Source organism: Haliotis cracherodii, unplaced genomic scaffold, assembly GCF_022045235.1.
Source record: "Haliotis cracherodii isolate W230 unplaced genomic scaffold, xgHalCrac1.p SCAF_11, whole genome shotgun sequence".
Classification (NCBI taxonomy): Eukaryota; Metazoa; Mollusca; class Gastropoda; order Lepetellida; family Haliotidae; genus Haliotis; species Haliotis cracherodii.
The window spans coordinates 37,138,856-37,158,732 of NW_027266266.1; the positions used below are offsets into that span (position 1 = coordinate 37,138,856).

Genomic DNA, 19,877 nt, shown 5'->3' on the forward strand with positions numbered 1-19,877 from the left:
TCTGGTCCAGACTCAATTATTACAGACCGCTGTCATATAGCTGGAATATTGCTGAGTGCGGCGTTAAACAAAAAAACAACCAACAAACCTACAATCAAGCAAAATCTGCACAACAGTTTACGAACCAGATGTTCGATTTTGTTTGGACTATGCATAGTCTCGAAGTCCAGCCCAAATATAACTCCATAATTCCTGTCTAGTTCGGCAGGGCTGAAAACTGGAGTTGCCTCGGGAAGCTGCACTTGTACAGATATGTTGCTGAGAAAGAATTAAGAAGTGGATATGCTTTAAGGCCCTGCTGTCTTAAGAGATACCACAGCTAAATGCCACTTGAAGATCATGAAGCTTTTGGAACCATTTGGCTTTAGATATCTGATGACAAGTTTTGTTGAATGTAGCTTATTTTATTTGCAGGTGAGGAGTTGTCGAAGCTTGCTCTACAGAGATACAATGCTGTCAAGGTAAATACTGCCAGTTTCTATTCATTCTCACTCTGAGGAAGCAACCATTTCAATTTTAGTTTTAAGAGGCTGGAGCCAGGCTTGAAATCAGCATTTGTTTTTTTTATGTGTTGCAGCACAGTTAATTTATTCAAATGGACGTATTGTCTTGAAGAAAAGATCACATTATTTATTTCCCAGCAATGCAACATATTTTAAAAAAAAAAGAAGTAAAATGGGCTTGATTATTTTTTAAAAGAAATCATTCCCCCCCTTACTAATATGAAACAGTATCTCCCTAAGGATGGCTTAGCACTAAGATCCTGTGTTGACAGTTGGTGTCTCCTACCCAGGGGTAAAGCTTTAATTTCTGTGTGTGCTGATGTGCAGAACAGTTTTATGTACAACAAGTTAAACTATGAGAGTTCCATATGATAGTCCTCTTCATTGTACAGTAAGAGTTGTCTCCCTTTGTCTGCTACAGGGCACGTCGCCAGAGAGACTCGTGACCGGGTCCGATGACTTCACACTGTTCCTGTGGCATCCGGAGGAGGAGAAGAAACCTGTGTGTCGCATGACGGGGCACGCTCAACTCATCAATGAGGTTCTCTTCTCCCCCGATACCAGGCTCATCGCCAGTGCATCCTTCGACAAGTCGGTCAAGGTCTGGGATGGAAGATCTGGAAAGTAAGCACCTGCTGAGGATGTTGGAAGATAATAAAATGTCGTGAGTGAGTGGTCGGGTGGTAGAGTGAGTGAGTGGGTGGGTGAGTGGGTGGGTGGGGGGGTGAGTTGTTGAGTGAGTAGGTTAGTTGGTGGTGAGTTGTTGAATGAGTGGGTGGGTGAGTGAGTGAGTGGCTGGATTTGTAGATGAGTGAGTGACATTCATGCTGTGACATTGTTTTTGTTGATATGTCACAGCATCTCTAATCATTGACTAGACCAGACAAGCCAGTGACTGATAGTCAGTCTGATGGTGGATGATAAAACCTGTCTGATGTAATGATGTTACTCGTGAACCTGGTCTTCTGGTGAGATCCTACACACTGCTGGTACATTTCTACAATATCAGACCTGGGAGACTAGTGTGGTGAACCTGTCTGATGTAATGATGTTACTGGTGAACCTGGTCTTCTGGTGAGATCCTACACACTGCTGGTACATTTCTACAATATCAGACCTGGGAGACTAGTGTGGTGAACCTGGTCTTCTGGTGAGATCCTACACACTGCTGGTACATTTCTACAATATCAGACCTGGGAGACTAGTGTGGTGAACCTGGTCTTCTGGTGAGATCCTACACACTGCTGGTACATTTCTACAATATCAGACCTGGGAGACTAGTGTGGTGAACCTGGTCTTCTGGTGAGATCCTACACACTGCTGGTACATTTCTACAACAACAGACGTGGGAGACTAGTGTGGTGAACCTGGTCTTCTAGTGAGATCCTACACACTGCTGGTACATTTCTACAACATCAGACGTGGGAGACTAGTGTGGTGAACCTGGTCTTCTAGTGAGATCCTACACACTGCTGGTACATTTCTACAATATCAGACCTGGGAGACTAGTGTGGTGAACCTGGTCTTCTGGTGAGATCCTACACACTGCTGGTACATTTCTACAATATCAGACCTGGGAGACTAGTGTGGTGAACCTGGTCTTCTGGTGAGATCCTACACACTGCTGGTACATTTCTACAACAACAGACCTGGGAGACTAGTGTGGTGAACCTGGTCTTCTGGTGAGATCCTACACACTGCTGGTACATTTCTACAATATCAGACCTGGGAGACTAGTGTGGTGAACCTGGTCTTCTAGTGAGATCCTACACACTGCTGGTACATTTCTACAATATCAGACCTGGGAGACTAGTGTGGTGAACCTGGTCTTCTGGTGAGATCCTACACACTGCTGGTACATTTCTACAACAACAGACGTGGGAGACTAGTGTGGTGAACCTGTCGATCTCTTGCCACTCATCTTGCCACCGTACCACCTTCATGCCAATTGCTCAACCAAGATCATTGACATGTAATTTGCATTCAACGCACAACAGTCCATGTTTCACATTGAAAGAGTGCATGTTGTTCTCGGCCATAATTCCTCAGAATATTTTATCTCTATTTCATCATAGCCATAAATTCTGTTCTAGCATTTATGGTAGTTTTATTAGAAACATACATGATCGATGACAGTCCCCCCAGGCATGCTTTTTGGGAAGCATTGATTTGGATTCTGCCATCTGCTATCATCGTCCATGTATATAGTCACCTGGCATCGTCGTCCATGTATATAGTCACCAGACATCTTCGTCCATGTATATAGTCACCTGGCATCGTCGTCCATGTATATAGTCACCTGGCATCATCGTCCATGTATATAGTCACCTGGCATCGTCGTCCATGTATATAGTCACCTGGCATCGTCGTCCATGTAATTAGTCAACTGGCATCGTCGTCCATGTATATAGTCACCTGACATCTTCATCCATGTATAAAGTCACCAGACATCTTCGTCCATGTATATAGTCACCTGGCATCGTCGTCCATGTATATAGTCACCTGGCATCGTCGTCCATGTATAAAGTCACCTGGCATCGTCGTCCATGTATATAGTCACCTGGCATCGTCGTCCATGTATAAAGTCACCTGGCATCATCGTCCATGTATATAGTCACCTGGCATCGTCGTCCATGTATATAGTCACCTGGCATCGTCGTCCATGTATATAGTCACCTGGCATCGTCGTCCATGTATATAGTCACCAGACATCTTCGTCCATGTATAAAGTCACCTGGCATCATCGTCCATGTATATAGTCACCTGGCATCATCGTCCATGTATAAAGTCACCAGACATCTTCGTCCATGTATATAGTCACCTGGCATCGTCGCCCATGTATATAGTCACCTGGCATCGTCGTCCATGTATATAGTCACCTGGCATCATCGTCCATGTATATAGTCACCTGGCATCGTCGTCCATGTATATAGTCACCTGGCATCGTCGTCCATGTATATAGTCACCAGACATCTTCGTCCATGTATAAAGTCACCTGGCATCATCGTCCATGTATATAGTCACCTGGCATCATCGTCCATGTATATAGTCACTTGGCATCGTCGTCCATGTATATAGTCACCTGGCATCGTCGTCCATGTATATAGTCACCAGACATCTTCGTCCATGTATAAAGTCACCTGGCATCATCGTCCATGTATATAGTCACCTGGCATCATCGTCCATGTATATAGTCACCTGGCATCGTCGTCCATGTATAAAGTCACCTGGCATCGTCGTCCATGTATATAGTCACCTGGCATCGTCGTCCATGTATATAGTCACCAGACATCTTCGTCCATGTATAAAGTCACCTGGCATCATCGTCCATGTATATAGTCACCTGGCATCATCGTCCATGTATATAGTCACCTGGCATCGTCGTCCATGTATATAGTCACCTGGCATCGTCATCCATGTATATAGTCACCTGGCATCATCGTCCATGTATATAGTCACCTGGCATCATCGTCCATGTATATAGTCACCTGGCATCGTCGTCCATGTATATAGTCACCTGGCATCGTCGTCCATGTATATAGTCACCTGGCATCGTCGTCCATGTATATAGTCACCTGGCATCGTCGTCCATGTATATAGTCACCTGGCATCATCGTCCATGTATATAGTCACCTGGCATCGTCGCCCATGTATATAGTCACCTGGCATCGTCGTCCATGTATATAGTCACCTGGCATCGTCGTCCATGTATATAGTCACCTGGCATCGTCGTCCATGTATATAGTCACCTGGCATCGTCGTCCATGTATATAGTCACCAGACATCTTCGTCCATGTATAAAGTCACCTGGCATCATCGTCCATGTATATAGTCACCTGGCATCGTCGTCCATGTATATAGTCACCTGGCATCGTCGTCCATGTATAAAGTCACCTGGCATCATCGTCCATGTATATAGTCACCTGGCATCGTCGTCCATGTATATAGTCACCTGGCATCGTCATCCATGTATAAAGTCGCCTGGCATCGTCGTCCATGTATATAGTCACCTGGCATCGTCGTCCATGTATAAAGTCACCTGGCATCGTCGTCCATGTATATAGTCACCTGGCATCGTCGTCCATGTATATAGTCACCTGGCATCATCGTCCATGTATATAGTCACCTGGCATCGTCGCCCATGTATATAGTCACCTGGCATCGTCGTCCATGTATATAGTCACCTGGCATCGTCGTCCATGTATATAGTCACCTGGCATCGTCGTCCATGTATATAGTCACCAGACATCTTCGTCCATGTATAAAGTCACCTGGCATCATCGTCCATGTATATAGTCACCTGGCATCGTCGTCCATGTATATAGTCACCTGGCATCGTCGTCCATGTATAAAGTCACCTGGCATCATCGTCCATGTATATAGTCACCTGGCATCGTCGTCCATGTATATAGTCACCTGGCATCGTCGTCCATGTATATAGTCACCTGGCATCGTCGTCCATGTATATAGTCACCTGGCATCATCGCCCATGTATATAGTCACCTGGCATCGTCGTCCATGTATAAAGTCACCTGGCATCGTCGTCCATGTATATAGTCACCTGGCATCGTCGTCCATGTATATAGTCACCTGGCATCGTCGTCCATGTATATAGTCACCTGGCATCGTCGTCCATGTATATAGTCACCTGGCATCGTCGCCCATGTATATTGTCACCTGGCATCGTCATCCATGTATATAGTCACCTGGCATCGTCGTCCATGTATATAGTCACCTGGCATCGTCGCCCATGTATAAAGTCACCTGGCATTGTCGTCCATGTATATAGTCACCTGGCATCGTCGTCCATGTATAAAGTCACCTGGCATCGTCGTCCATGTATAAAGTCACCTGGCATCGTCGTCCATGTATATAGTCACCTGGCATCGTCGTCCATGTATAAAGTCACCTGGCATCGTCGTCCATGTATAAAGTCACCTGGCATCGTCGTCCATGTAATTGTCACCTGTGGTTTGTTTCAGGTTCCTAGCATCTCTGCGGGGCCACGTGAGCCGAGTGTACCAGGTGGCATGGTCCGCCGACAGTCGGCTGCTGTGTAGCGGTAGTTCCGACTCCACACTCAAAGTCTGGGACATGAAGACCAGGAAGCTACTGTGCGACCTCCCAGGCCATGCAGACGAGGTGGGTGGTGGCCGGATATATTCACTTATGGGCCTGTCCCAGTATTCACATAGGGCCTGTGGCAGTATTCACATGGGGCCTGTGGCAGTATTCACATGGGGCCTGTGGCAGTATTCACATGGGGCCTGTGGCAGTATTCACATGGGGCCTGTTGCAGTATTCACATGGGGCCAGTCTCTGGGGGCCTGTCACAGTATTCACATGGGGCCTTTCGCAGTATTCACTTGGGACCTGTCACAGTAGACACATGGGACCTGTTACAGTATTCGTATGGGGCCTGTCACAGTATTCACATGGGGTTCTATCCAGTATTCACATGCGGCCTGTAGCAGTATTCACATGGGGCCTGTTGCAGTATTCACTGGGGTTCTATCCAGTATTCACATGGGGCCTGTCGCAGTATTCACTGGGGTCATGTCACAGTATTCACATGTCCTGTCACAGTATTCACTTGGGGGCCAGTCACAGTATTCACATGGGTTCTGTCACAGTATTCACATGGAGCCTGTCACAGTATTCACATGTGGCCTGTCACAGTATTCACATGGGGACCTGTCACCGTATTCACATGGGGCCTGTCACAGTATTCACTGGGGACATGTCGCAGTATTCACATGGGGCCTGTCACAGTATTCACATGGGGCCTGTCACAGTATTCACATGGAGCCTGTCACAGTATTCACATGGGGCCTGTCACAGTATTCACTGGGGACATGTCGCAGTATTCACATGGGGCCTGTCACAGTATTCACATGGGGCCTGTCACAGTATTCACATGGGGCCTGTCACAGTATTCACTTATGGGCCTGTCCCAGTATTCACATAGGGCCTGTGGCAGTATTCACATGGGGCCTGTGGCAGTATTCACATGGGGCCTGTGGCAGTATTCACATGGGGCCTGTCACAGTATTCACATGGGGCCTGTCACAGTATTCACATGGGGCCTGTCACAGTTTTCACGTGGGACCTGTCACAGTATTCACATGGGGCCAGTCACAGTATTCACATGGGGCCGGTCACATAATTCACATGGGGGCCTGTCACAGTATTCACATGGGGCCTGCCCCAGTATTCACGTGGGGACCTGTCTAGTATTCACATGGGGCCTGTCACAGTATTCCCATGCCCTGTCACAGTATTCAAATGGGGCCTGCCTCAGTATTCACGTGGGGACCTGTCCAGTATTCACATTGGGGCCTGTCACAGTATCCACATTGGGGCCTGTCACAGTATTCACATGAGGGCGTGTCCCAGTATTCATGGATGTTTCCAATGTTATACATGTGAGTGTGTCCATGTAGTAACTACTCTGTGTGTGGGGTTGTTCCAGGTATACTCTGTAGACTGGAGTCCGGATGGTCAGCGGGTGGTCAGTGGAGGGAAGGACAAGGTGCTCAAAGTGTGAGTAGACTTTACGTAGATGATACATGTGTCACGATACACTTACTCATGTGTCGATACATATCGCGATACTAGACTAAGTCGGAAAAAATACTGAACATGATATGTGACATTGCAGTTTGGAATCATGTCATGGTGAAAAATCATCAGTAAGTAAATAGTAAAAGCGTGTTTATACAATTCAATTGTATAACCTAGGTCTTAGAATTCAAATGTAACACCTCCATACAGGTCGACCAATTCAAATGTAACACCTCCGTACAGGTCGACCAATTCAAATGTAACACCTCCGTACAGGTCGACCAATTCAAATGTAACACCTCCGTACAGGTCGACCAATTCAAATGTAACACCTCCGTACAGGTCGACCTATTCAAATGTAACACCTCCGTACAGGTCGACCTATTCAAATGTAAAACCTCTTAGCAGTCCTCACATGAAATAGTAAGAGGTTTCTATAAGTTTATGGATTCAGATCCTCAATTGTGTGTAACTTGTAAGGGAATTGTTGGTGGATCGTGTGTAACTTGTAGGGGAATTGTTGATGGATCGTGTGTAACTTGTAAGGGAATTGTTGGTGGATCGTGTGTAACTTGTAAGGGAATTGTTGATGGATCGTGTGTAACTTGTAAGGGAATTGTTGGTGGATCATGTGTAACTTGTAAGGGAATTGTTGGTGGATCGTGTGTAACTTGTAAGGGAATTGTTGGTGGATCGTGTGTAACTTGTAGGGGAATTGTTGATGGATCGTGTGTAACTTGTAAGGAAATTGTTGGTGGATCGTGTGTAACTTGTAAGGGAATTGTTGATGGATCGTGTGTAACTTGTAACGGAATTGTTGGTGGATCATGTGTAACTTGTAAGGGAATTGTTGGTGGATCATGTGTAACTTGTAAGGGAATTGTTGGTGGATCGTGTGTAACTTGTAAGGGAATTGTTGGTGGATCATGTGTAACTTGTAAGGGAATTGTTGGTGGATCGTGTGTAACTTGTAGGGGAATTGTTGGTGGATCATGTTGAGTTGTCAGGAAATTGTTGATGGGTCATGTATAACTTGTAAGGGAATTGTTGGTGGATCAGATTGACCGACCAATGAAAAACTAACAAACAGTTGCCATTAGCCAATCCAGAGAGCAGCTTTCTTGAGCTGTAAGGTGCTCATTTCAAACTTACCACTTCCATTCCAGAATATGCTTTGAAAAATATTTCGACCAAGCTCTCGATTCAAATTGAAAAATGTTCCAAAGAAAATTTTGGAATGTTTAATAGAAGGCCAAGATTGTATGGCAGTACATCCCACGGCTTTGGAAAGTCTCTACCATTTGAAATGTTATTCCAGTGACGCGCAAGACTGGCGATGATTTTTACAGAATCAGTCGTACAGCTCCTGTGTTATCCTTTTCGAGATTGCTGAATTTGAAAACATGTTCCGACCGTCTCTTTCCGACTCTAAGCGACACTGATTGGTCAGATGAAAGGTGTGACCCATAATAGGATGTTCTCTGATCTTAGTTATGTGGTTGTGAGGACAAATGTGATTCATATACACTGTGTTACCTATTGATGAACCTAGCGATGAACACATGTCATGCAACATAAAGCTTAAGAAAACTTTTTCATTAAAAAGTTGTGTCTACTTCAGATGTTCCATACGTCTGTGTTATGGCTCACGGTGCTTAAACATTTAGCAGATTATCAGTTGTTTAGATTCTTTTCTCAATCACGTATTAATGCTGGTAAAGTAAATGTTGTTTGTTGTTTAATGCCATACCCAAAAATGTTACATCATTATGATGGCGGACTGTAAAGTTTGGACTAGGAAATCTAGTGATTGACATCAGCTGGAATATGATGGCATGTCATCAACCAAGTCCTCAAGTCCGACTGCCCGATCTATTATGTCCCCCCTCACAGCAAGAAATTCATGTTAAGATATTTTAGTGAAATAATATGATGTCTTCAATGATATGTACCATTATATTTCATTGTCTAAGCATCTTCACACAGTTTTTATTGGCAAATATATGCCATTTATGAGAAAGTTGCCAATTGAAAAAAAATCCAAGTAATGTCATTTCTGCCATTAAAATGTCATGGTTTACAGTGAATGGACATTCATTTCCTGCCTAATGGCAATTTGTGAGTGTTAAAATCTAAAAGTGCAATTTTTGTAATAATTCTGTTGTGTTTCAGCTGGCGACATTGACAGCGTCTCTCACCGAAGACAGCCCCAACCTGGGAAGCAGCCAATCAGCAGCCTCGGAACACGGCGATGCATCACGATATGACAAGGACAGAGCCAACTCGTAGTTTCCTCCAGAACATGGCAGTCCACTGAGAGGAGATTAAACATGTCAGCAGTTTTCTACAACAAGCACCAGTTCCCGTTGGGAGGAACTGTAACATGCCTGTGGCCTGCTTGTAGGCTACAGCCATTAACATGACAGTTGTGGACTAAATATGTCACTTGAGGATCTGAGGAAGAGCTATGAGCAATGAGCAGCATGTTTACGTGTGTTGAAACACTGCTTTATGCTTTATGTGTACTGACACACTTTGAAAACGCATGTTCAAATATTTGTAATATTTGGGAAAATGGCCACAAATGAAATAAAATTTTTGGGGTATTTAGGCATAAGATATTAAAACACCAAAACATAAAAGATTCAAATCTCATTTTATGTGTTTGAAGGCCCATATTCAATTTTTTGGAATATTTGGCAAAATAGCCAAAAAAGGAAATTAAGTTTTTGGGGTATTCAGGCATAAGATATTAAAACACCAAAACCTTGTAAAGGTTTCAAATCTCATTTGATGTGTTTGAAAGCCCATATTGAAATTTCTGTAATATTTGGCAAACTGGCTACAAAATGAAATTAAGTTCTCGGTGTATTTAGGCATAAGATAGTAAAACACCAAAACGCTGTAAAAGGTTCAAATCTCATTTTATGTGTTTGAAGGCCCATATTCAATTTTTTGTAATATTTGGCAAACTTGCCACAAAATTAAATTAAGTTTTCAGAGTATTTAGGCATAAGATATCAAAACACCAAAATGTTGTAAAGGGTTCAAATCTCATTTGATGTGTTTGAAAGCCCATATTGAAATTTCTGTAATATTTGGCAAACTGACTACAAAATGAAATTAAGTTTTCAGGGTATTTAGGCATAAGATTTATACACAAAAATGTTGTAAGGGTTCAAATCTCATTTGATGTGTTTGTAAACCCATATTCAATTTTTGTAATATATGGCAAAATGGCCACAAAATGAAATTAAGTTTTCGGGGTATTTAGGCATAAGATAATAAAGAACAAAAATGTCGAAAAGGTTCAAATCTCATTTGATGTGTTTGTAAACTAATATTCAATTTTGTAATATTTGGCAAAATGGCCACAAAATGAAATTAAGTTACTGGGTATTTAGGCATAACATAATCAACCATAATAATGTTGTCGTCAGGGTTCAAATGCCATTTGATGTGTTTTGAGATAACTGCTAAAATCATTTCCTTGTCAAAATCATTTCCTTGTCATTCATTTCGATTTACCGGTAATGTGGATTTTGGGTTTTCATTGTGTTTCAGTATATATGATAAGCATAGGCAGATAACAACATTTATCTGATAGTTCTTATAGGGTTTTATTTACTTAGGGAAATGTGGTACAGGGGAATATGGCTTTAGTCATTGTTCTTGGAATGTCTCAATCTTGAACTGGTTAGTAGTGCTTTAATTTACAAAAACACACCATCATATAATGTAAATGTTTTTTAAGATGGGTGTTTTCATATTTTCATTGATTGTAATGTTAGCTTATGGATATGTGAATATGAAATATTATGTATATGTAAATATGAATTGTTAATGTATCCGTGCAAATGATGTATTTTAGATGAGCATGTATGTGTTGTGTTGAAACCAGTGATGGAGAATGGAGAGATACTTTTAATGCTTCACAATCAGCATCACTCGGGCACGGCTGAGGACTTCCATTCACGGTAATGTTGATATGATTGTCATTTGAGAATCCCACACAGGAAGCTGCCTAACTTTGTGAAGCATCCCTAAAATGCCTTTGTAATACATTGATCAGTGCAAAGTGAATCTCCTTCGATGAACTGTCCTCACATTGTTGTATTGTTAAATCATGGAGATTCTTTATGTTTGAGTATATGATTATGATTATGATTAAGACTTATATATGTTGCCTGGAATGATAGTCAAATGTTCTGAATAAGTTTTTCTGTTCAATCAGTATGTTTTTAAATATATGATTTCAGATGTATGTGAGCATTTCAAAGTGTTTTGATAATTGTCCGTACTTTATACCTTTATGTGGACTATCTATATTGAAGACTTCCCTTTTTGAAGTTGTTTTTCTCAGTAGTGGGATTGACAGTCCTAACAATAGGAGGTGGGACTTAGGTTTCTCAAGTTTGCACAATCACTGAAACCTGGGGAACATTTTAAGATCAATCATTATTTAATTTCGAAAAGTCTACCCAGCTTCTTCAAGAACGTCATCCCGAAGCTTGGATTCGGATTGGGTAGATTGATGTTTCCCTGCCCTAAAGCATTGCTTGGCAACTATGGTAATAACTTGTCTTGCTGTAATAGTTTCTCCACATTACTACATTGCTCAAGGCTATTGTGTGATGCCGATGTGTTATGTGGCTTAAAAGTCAACCAGTCTGACTTACTTGTGTTTATCTTTCCCAGCTGCCTGTCTATCTCACTTGTCTGTCTTTATCTTTTTCTCTTGTGAGATTGAAAGTCCCGCCATGCTTGTGTTCCCTGCCTGGTGTTTGTTGAATTCCATCTCCAGGCATCAGGAGGTGGTTGACACAAGTATGAGCTGGTTGATGTTCTCTCACAGGTTCTCTTTCTTCCTCTGGTTATCTCTCACATCCACCACACTCTCCCTATTTTTCCCCTATTCTCCTTGATCCTGTGGGATTGAAAGTCCCGCCATGCTTGTGTTCCCTGCCTGGTGTTTGTTGAATTCCATCTCCAGGCATCAGGAGGTGGTTGACACAAGTATGAGCTGGTTGATTTTCTCTCGCAGGTTCTCTTTCTTCCTCTGGTTATCTCTCACATCCACCACACTCTCCCTATTTTTCCCCTATTCTCCTTGATCCTGTGGGATTGAAAGTCCCGCCATGCTTGTGTTCCCTGCCTGGTGTTTGTTGAATTCCATCTCCAGGCATCAGGAGGTGGTTGACACAAGTATGAGCTGGTTGATGTTCTCTCGCGGGTTCTCTTTCCCCTTCTTGCCCCCCACTCTCAGGCCTGGGCCTTGTGGAAGCCTGGTTGTTACAACATTCACTGTCACGCTGAGTACCCAGGTGCTATTGCCCACATGGGTGCAATGTGTGAAACCCAATTTTGGTAGCCCCAACTGTGATATGCCTGGAATATGGCCAATCAAAAGGCATTAAACCTCAATCACACACTTAACATAATTCATTTTGTCTTGACATTCTCTCACAATGTCTTTGTAAATTTCTGATTATCTCACTCACTCACTCACTCACCATCTGGGGTACCACAATTCTCTTTGCAGAGTGGTGCCCCTTAGGTATGCTATGATCCAGTGATCATGGGTTCTAATCCATGTATCACCCTGATTATGATCCTTGGTTTGTCAGCACCATGTCTGTGCACATGTGTTTCACCATAGTGGTAAACACATAAGATCTGCCTCACTTCAAGCTTTCTTTCCACATTAAGCTCACATGCTGTGGTATGACTGAAAAAACAGTTGAAAACAGTTGAAAGCAGTGTCAACCCAACACTCCACCACTTACTTTTCACTCTCCCTTTTTTTCACTATTCTCCTTAAACCTGTGGGATTGAAAGTCCCGCCATGCTTGTGTTCCCTGCCTGGTGTTTTGTTGAATTCCATCTCCAGGCATCAGGAGGTGGTTGACACAAGTATGAGCTGGTTGATGTTCTCTCACAGGTTCTCTTTCTTCCTCTGGTTATCTCTCACATCCACCACACTCTCCCTTTTTTTCCCCTATTCTCCTTGATCCTGTGGGATTGAAAGTCCCGCCATGCTTGTGTTCCCTGCCTGGTGTTTGTTGAATTCCATCTCCAGTCATCAGGAGGTGGTTGACACAAGTATGAGCTGGTTGATGTTCTCTCGCGGGTTCTCTTTCCCCTTCTTGCCCCCCACTCTCAGGCCTGGGCCTTGTGGAAGCCTGGTTGTTACAACATTCACTGTCACGCTGAGTACCCAGGTGCTATTGCCCACATGGGTGCAATGTGTGAAACCCAATTTTGGTAGCCCCATCTGTGATATGCCTGGAATATGGCCAATCAAAAGGCATTAAACCTCAATCACACACTTAACATAATTCATTTTGTCTTGACATTCTCTCACAATGTCTTTGTAAATTTCTGATTATCTCACTCACGGCCCGTGAAGATCCGGGGTAGAATAGGTCTTCAGCAACGCATGCTTGCCGTAAATGGCGACTATGCTTGTCGTAAAAGGCGACTAACGGGATCGGGTGGTCAGGCTCGCTGACTTGGTTGATGAATGTCATCGATCCCAATTGCGTGGATTGATGCTCATGTTATCAATCTCTGGATTGTATGGTCCAGACTCGATTATTTACAGACCGCTGTCATATAGCTGGAATATTGCTGAGTGCAGCGTTAAGCAACAAACAAAACAAAACAACATATCTCACTCACTCACTCACTCACCATCTGGGGTACCACAATTCTCTTTGCAGAGTTGTGCCCCTTAGGTATGCTATGATCCAGTGATCATGGGTTCTAATCCCAGTATCACCCTGATTATGATCCTTGGTTTGTCAGCACCATGTCTGTGCACATGTGTTTCACCATAGTGGTAAACACATAAGATCTGCCTCACTTCAAGCTTTCTTTCCACATTAAGCTCACATGCTGTGGTATGACTGAAAAAACAGTTGAAAACAGTTGAAAGCAGTGTCAACCCAACACTCCACCACTTACCTTTCACTCTCCCTTTCTTTCACTCTTCTCCTTGATCCTGTGGGATTGAAAGTCCCGCCATGCTTGTGTTCCCTGCCTGGTGTTTGTTGAATTCCATCTCCAGGCATCAGGAGGTGGTTGACACAAGTATGAGCTGGTTGATGTTCTCTCGCAGGTTCTTTTTCTTCTCTGGTTATCTCTCACATCCACCACACTCTCCCTTTTTTTTCCCTATTCTCCTTGATCCTGTGGGATTGAAAGTCCCGCCATGCTTGTGTTCCCTGCCTGGTGTTTGTTGAATTCCATCTCCAGGCATCAGGAGGTGGTTGACACAAGTATGAGCTGGTTGATGTTCTCTCGCAGGTTCTTTTTCTTCTCTGGTTATCTCTCACATCCACCACACTCTCCCTTTTTTTTCCCTATTCTCCTTGATCCTGTGGGATTGAAAGTCCCGCCATGCTTGTGTTCCCTGCCTGGTGTTTGTTGAATTCCATCTCCAGTCATCAGGAGGTGGTTGACACAAGTATGAGCTGGTTGATGTTCTCTCACAGGTTCTCTTTCTTCCTCTGGTTATCTCTCACATCCACCACACTCTCCCTTTTTTTCCCCTATTCTCCTAGATCCTGTGGGATTGAAAGTCCCGCCATGCTTGTGTTCCCTGCCTGGTGTTTGTTGAATTCCATCTCCAGGCATCAGGAGGTGGTTGACACAAGTATGAGCTGGTTGATGTTCTCTCGCAGGTTCTCTTTCCCCTTCTTGCCCCCCACTCTCAGGCCTGGGCCTTGTGGAAACCTGGTTGTTACAACATTCACTGTCACACTGAGTACCCAGGTGCTATTGCCCACATGGGTGCAATGTGTGAAACCCAATTTTGGTAGCCCCATCTGTGATATGCCTGGAATATGGCCAATCAAAAGGCATTAAACTTCAATCACACACTTAACATTATTCATTTTGTCTTGACATTCTCTCACAATGTCTTTGTAAATTTCTGATTATCTCACTCACGGCCCGTGAAGATCCGGGGTAGAATAGGTCTTCAGCAACACATGCTTGCCGTAAATGGCGACTATGCTTGTCGTAAAAGGCGACTAACGGGATCGGGTGGTCAGGCTCGCTGACTTGGTTGATGAATGTCATCGATCCCAATTGCGTGGATTGATGCTCATGTTATCAATCTCTGGATTGTATGGTCCAGACTCGATTATTTACAGACCGCTGTCATATAGCTGGAATATTGCTGAGTGCAGCGTTAAACAACAAACAAAACAAAACAACATATCTCACTCACTCACTCACTCACTCACTCACCATCTGGGGTACCTCAATTCTCTTTGCAGAGTTGTGCCCCTTAGGTATGCTATGATCCAGTGATCATGGGTTCTAATCCCAGTATCACCCTGATTATGATCCTTGGTTTGTCAGCACCATGTCTGTGCACATGTGTTTCACCATAGTGGTAAACACATAAGATCTGCCTCACTTCAAGCTTTCTTTCCACATTAAGCTCACATGCTGTGGTATGACTGAAAAAACAGTTGAAAACAGTTGAAAGCAGTGTCAACCCAACACTCCACCACTTACCTTTCACTCTCCCTTTCTTTCAATCTTCTCCTTGATCCTGTGGGATTGAAAGTCCCGCCATGCTTGTGTTCCCTGCCTGGTGTTTGTTGAATTCCATCTCCAGGCATCAGGAGGTGGTTGACACAAGTATGAGCTGGTTGATGTTCTCTCACAGGTTCTCTGTCTTCCTCTGGATTTCTCTCACATCCACCACACTCTCCCTTTCTTTCACTCTTCTCCTTGATCCTGTGAGATTCCTTGCTTGAATAGGAGTGCTCCTCCATGCACCCAGCATCCACTTGAATATGCAGTACAAGGTGGTGCCCCTCCATGCTGTACAAGGTGGTGTCCCTCCATGCAGGACGAGGTGGTGCCCCTCCATGCAGAAGGAGGCGGTGCCCCTCCATGCAGAAGGAGGCGGTGGTGCCCCTCCATGCAGAATGAGGCGGTGCCCCTCCATGCAGTACGAGGTGGTGCCCCTCCATGCAGGACGAGGTGGTGCCCCTCCATGCAGGACGAGGTGGTGCCCCTCCATGCAGAATGAGGCGGTGGTGCCCCTCCATGCAGTATTAGGTGGTGCCCCTCCATGCAGAACTAGGCGGTGCCCCTCCATGCAGTACTAGGCGGTGCCCCTCCATGCAGTATTAGGTGGTGCCCCTCCATGCAGTACTAGGCGGTGCCCCTCCATGCAGTATTAGGTGGTGCCCCTCCATGCAGAATGAGGCGGTGGTGCCCCTCCATGCAGTACTAGGCGGTGCCCCTCCATGCAGGAGGAGGTGGTGCCCCTCCATGCAGGAGGAGGCGGTGCCCCTCCATGCAGAATGAGGCGGTGGTGCCCCTCCATGCAGGAGGAGGCGGTGCCCCTCCATGCAGGAGGAGGTGGTGCCCCTCCATGCCAGAGGAGGTGGTGCCCTTCCATGCAGGAGGAGGCGGTGCCCCTCCATGCAGGAGGAGGCGGTGCCCCTCCATGCAGCAGGAGGTGGTGCCCCTCCATGCCGGAGGAGGTGGTGCCCTTCCATGCAGGAGGAGGTGGTGCCCTCCATGCCGGAAGAGGTGGTGCCCTACCATGCACCAGAGACAAATGCAGGATGAGGTGCTGCTCCGATTCTCCCTCCTCACACATGGATGTTTCGGAATGACTTGTCACCAGTACCCCATAAGAGCCTTCAAGAAGGAGAATCTGGTGGTTAAAATGTTTCATCCTCTCAAGGTGTCAAACATCAAATATTAATGATCATTGCTCAAATCACTGGTTTGTCTGGTGGAGAATCTATTACTTACAGGCAGCCATGCTGATAATATGCCTGGGTAATATTGTCGTCCCAACTCACCCTTCTGAAGTCAGTACAACAAGCAGGTGGTCAACCCAGTCCACTTCCCACTAAGGGGTGACAAACACTAAAGCTGTTTTCCATCCAGTACAACAAGCAGAAGGTCTCCCAAATCCAATTCCCACTTTGGGATGACGAACACTAAAGCTTTTTTCAATCCAGTAGAGGATGATGATGTTTATTTGATGAAAAATTAAGTGATTAGATCCTACTTGTGTTTGAAAATCCAAAGTTGATCATTTGTGTGCAAAACACAAATACATTCATAAATGTAATTTCAGATATTTTTATATTCTGTTTGTTGGGGTAATATATTTGTTGATATGTGTATGTGCTAATTTGAATATTTATGGTACGATAACTAGAATCATGATGAAATTGTTTGAATATTTTTGACTTAATTGTTGAAAATTTTTTTTTTCTGAAGCATAAGATATGATTTTGGTAACAGTTAATTTATCACACAGGGTTTCTCTGCTTATTTGTTAAATGTCCACATCTTCTCTAACAGCAGAGAGACCTCTACGAGTGTCAGAGAATTTGATATATTATGTTCATATTGAAATACTGAATAATTACTCTAGCAATTACTGGTTATTCTACCAGTATGTTATCAGCTGGATGTGTATTCCATATGAAATCAGTGCAAGAGGCTGGTTTCTCCAAGTGAACCAAGGAGTTCTGTCACAGGCACACATAGAACATTTGTCAGGGTTAGTTGTGTCTTCTGTCCATCAATACAGCAGTGCTTGTACAACCCCTGCAGGGCCAAGCACAGAGTCCCATGTTGTTCTCATGGACACATGGGATGCCAATAAATTAAAACCTTTACAATAGTTGTTGTTGTTTTACTTGAATATATATTATGACACAGAGGGTTGTTTTGAAGGCATTTTTAGCATGAACAGATAGCTGGTACAGACGGCTTGAATTGAACTTGTTTCATGGAGAAAACGGGGGCACTGGTGGCCCAGTCGTCTAAGGCACCACGATACTTTGGTTCATTTACAGGCTGTGTCATATAACAGGAATATTACTGAGTGAAGTGTTAAATAATAAACAAAAACACCAAATCCCAAATAGACTTTCATAGGAATTGTATTGGTGTTGAGAAGTGGGTGTTCTGGCAATACAGGATTGCCTGGTTGTCTAGTGGTAGAATGTTCACCCAGAGAGCGGAAGGTCTGGGGTTCGATCCCTGTTCGCGTCGTGCCAAAGTACCCTGCTTGACACTGGGCATTAAGGGGCTAAAACAAGGACTGATCTGTATAGTATGGCTAAGTGGGGTATTCAAGTTAAACTGGGGCATGGTATCTCAGTGGGCTAGCACTATAACATCGGCACACACACACATGCATGCAATAATCTTGAACTCAACCTTATACCCCACCTCACCTCAGACCCATGAACATCTGGGTTAGAATAGGTCTTCAGCAACCCATGCTTGATGTAAAAGGTGTAAGAGGCGACTAACGGAATCGGGTGTTCAGACTCGTTGACTTGGTTGATGCATGTCATTGTATCCTTATTGCGTGGATCGATGCTCATGATGTCAATCACGGAATTGTCTGGTCCAGACTCGATTATTTACAGACCGCTGTCATATAGCTGGAATATAATGCTGAGTGCGGCGTTCGACAACAAACAAACAAAAAACAAAACCTCACCTCACTGGCAGTACAGAAGTGGACTATATGACTTCAAGAACTGGACCCTTGTCCCACAAGTAGAACCTGCTTTGATCAAGTTAGAGACCAGCAACACATGTAAGGTGCAGAGATGGCATTTTCCTGCATCCTCTCCACAGGAACTCCAGTTCCTGTGATCCTCTCCTCCATCCCCACACACAGAGTGAGTGAGTTGGGTTTAACGCTGCTTTTAACAGTATTCCAGTTATATCAGGGCATGTCAGCTTAATGTGGGAGGAAAGCCCGTAGTGATGCAGGTCTTAGACGTTTACCATTTCGGTGAAACCCACGAGCACGGGTATGGTGCTGACAAACCTAGAAACATAATCGGGGCGAACCGGGATTCGAACCCACAATCAAAGGTTTGGGGCGTGCCCAAGGGTCGCAACTCTGCACAGCGAATCACGGCGCCTTAGACGCTTGGGCCACCCGTGCCCCCATATATAATAAGAAACACGTGTCCCAGAATACAGAAACTGAATCCCTTCAACATTTGAACTAAATTTTAGAGGTGAGGTGAAATGGGGTTTAACGTCGCGTCCAAGATTATTGCACTTATATAGCTACGTGCATGTTTGTGTGGCTGCTTGTACTAGTCCAGACTGATGCCGATTAATAGTGTTAGCACACTGAGATACCATGTCGCAGTTTGACATGAATACCCCACTCAGACACACACGCACACAGAGGAGGAAAAAGGCACCTCTCGAACTGACACATCTGCACCCTAACCTTGTTCGTTGGTCTCCTCAAAGTGGTTAAGGACACCTGTGTTTCTTACGCCCACAATAACCATACCGTCATTCATACTGAGCTGAAACCAACTTATTCGCTAGCACATTCACATATCAATTCTTGATTATTTTATCTGTAACAATTCAATGTGAGGTCAGGGTTATGGGGACGTGGAATGGTCCTGTGGTCATATCGGCCGCTTGTCACACACGATCTTGGTTCGTACCCTAGCACAATGAGTGATATGGAGTCATGGTATTTTTCCTTTGGATTTTGTTACGAATAGGTCCCAATAGGTCCCAAACGTTTACACCACATTAGAGATTATTGACTATTGCGGAGTTCTGCGTTAAACAAAAAACACACTACCAACAAATTTACGGTCTATAAAGTTGCGTGAAATAATGAAATGTCATTCTTTTGGAACTGCCAGTGCCAAGACCCGATATCTAAACCCAAACTCCGCCCACATGCCCTTTGGCTCCTGTAGAACCACATGGAGAAGGCGTACTTCCAAGATAGGTTCAAAAACACGGACCCCTGAAAAC

The 19,877-nt window shown here is 44.3% G+C and overlaps 1 protein-coding gene across 1 annotated transcript in view; it reads left to right on the top strand.

The window, feature by feature from the left end:
* Positions 1-17,701, top strand: part of LOC139456456 (notchless protein homolog 1-like) — a 52,853-nt gene extending 35,152 nt beyond the window's left edge. Inside the window, exons 10-14 of the mRNA XM_071238182.1 lie at positions 415-461; positions 925-1,127; positions 5,486-5,645; positions 6,976-7,046; positions 9,240-17,701. Coding sequence (XP_071094283.1) covers positions 415-461; positions 925-1,127; positions 5,486-5,645; positions 6,976-7,046; positions 9,240-9,252 — 494 coding nt within the window. The 3' untranslated portion in view covers positions 9,253-17,701. The remainder of the gene's footprint in view (positions 1-414; positions 462-924; positions 1,128-5,485; positions 5,646-6,975; positions 7,047-9,239) is intronic.
* The last annotated feature ends 2,176 nt before the right edge of the window (positions 17,702-19,877 follow it).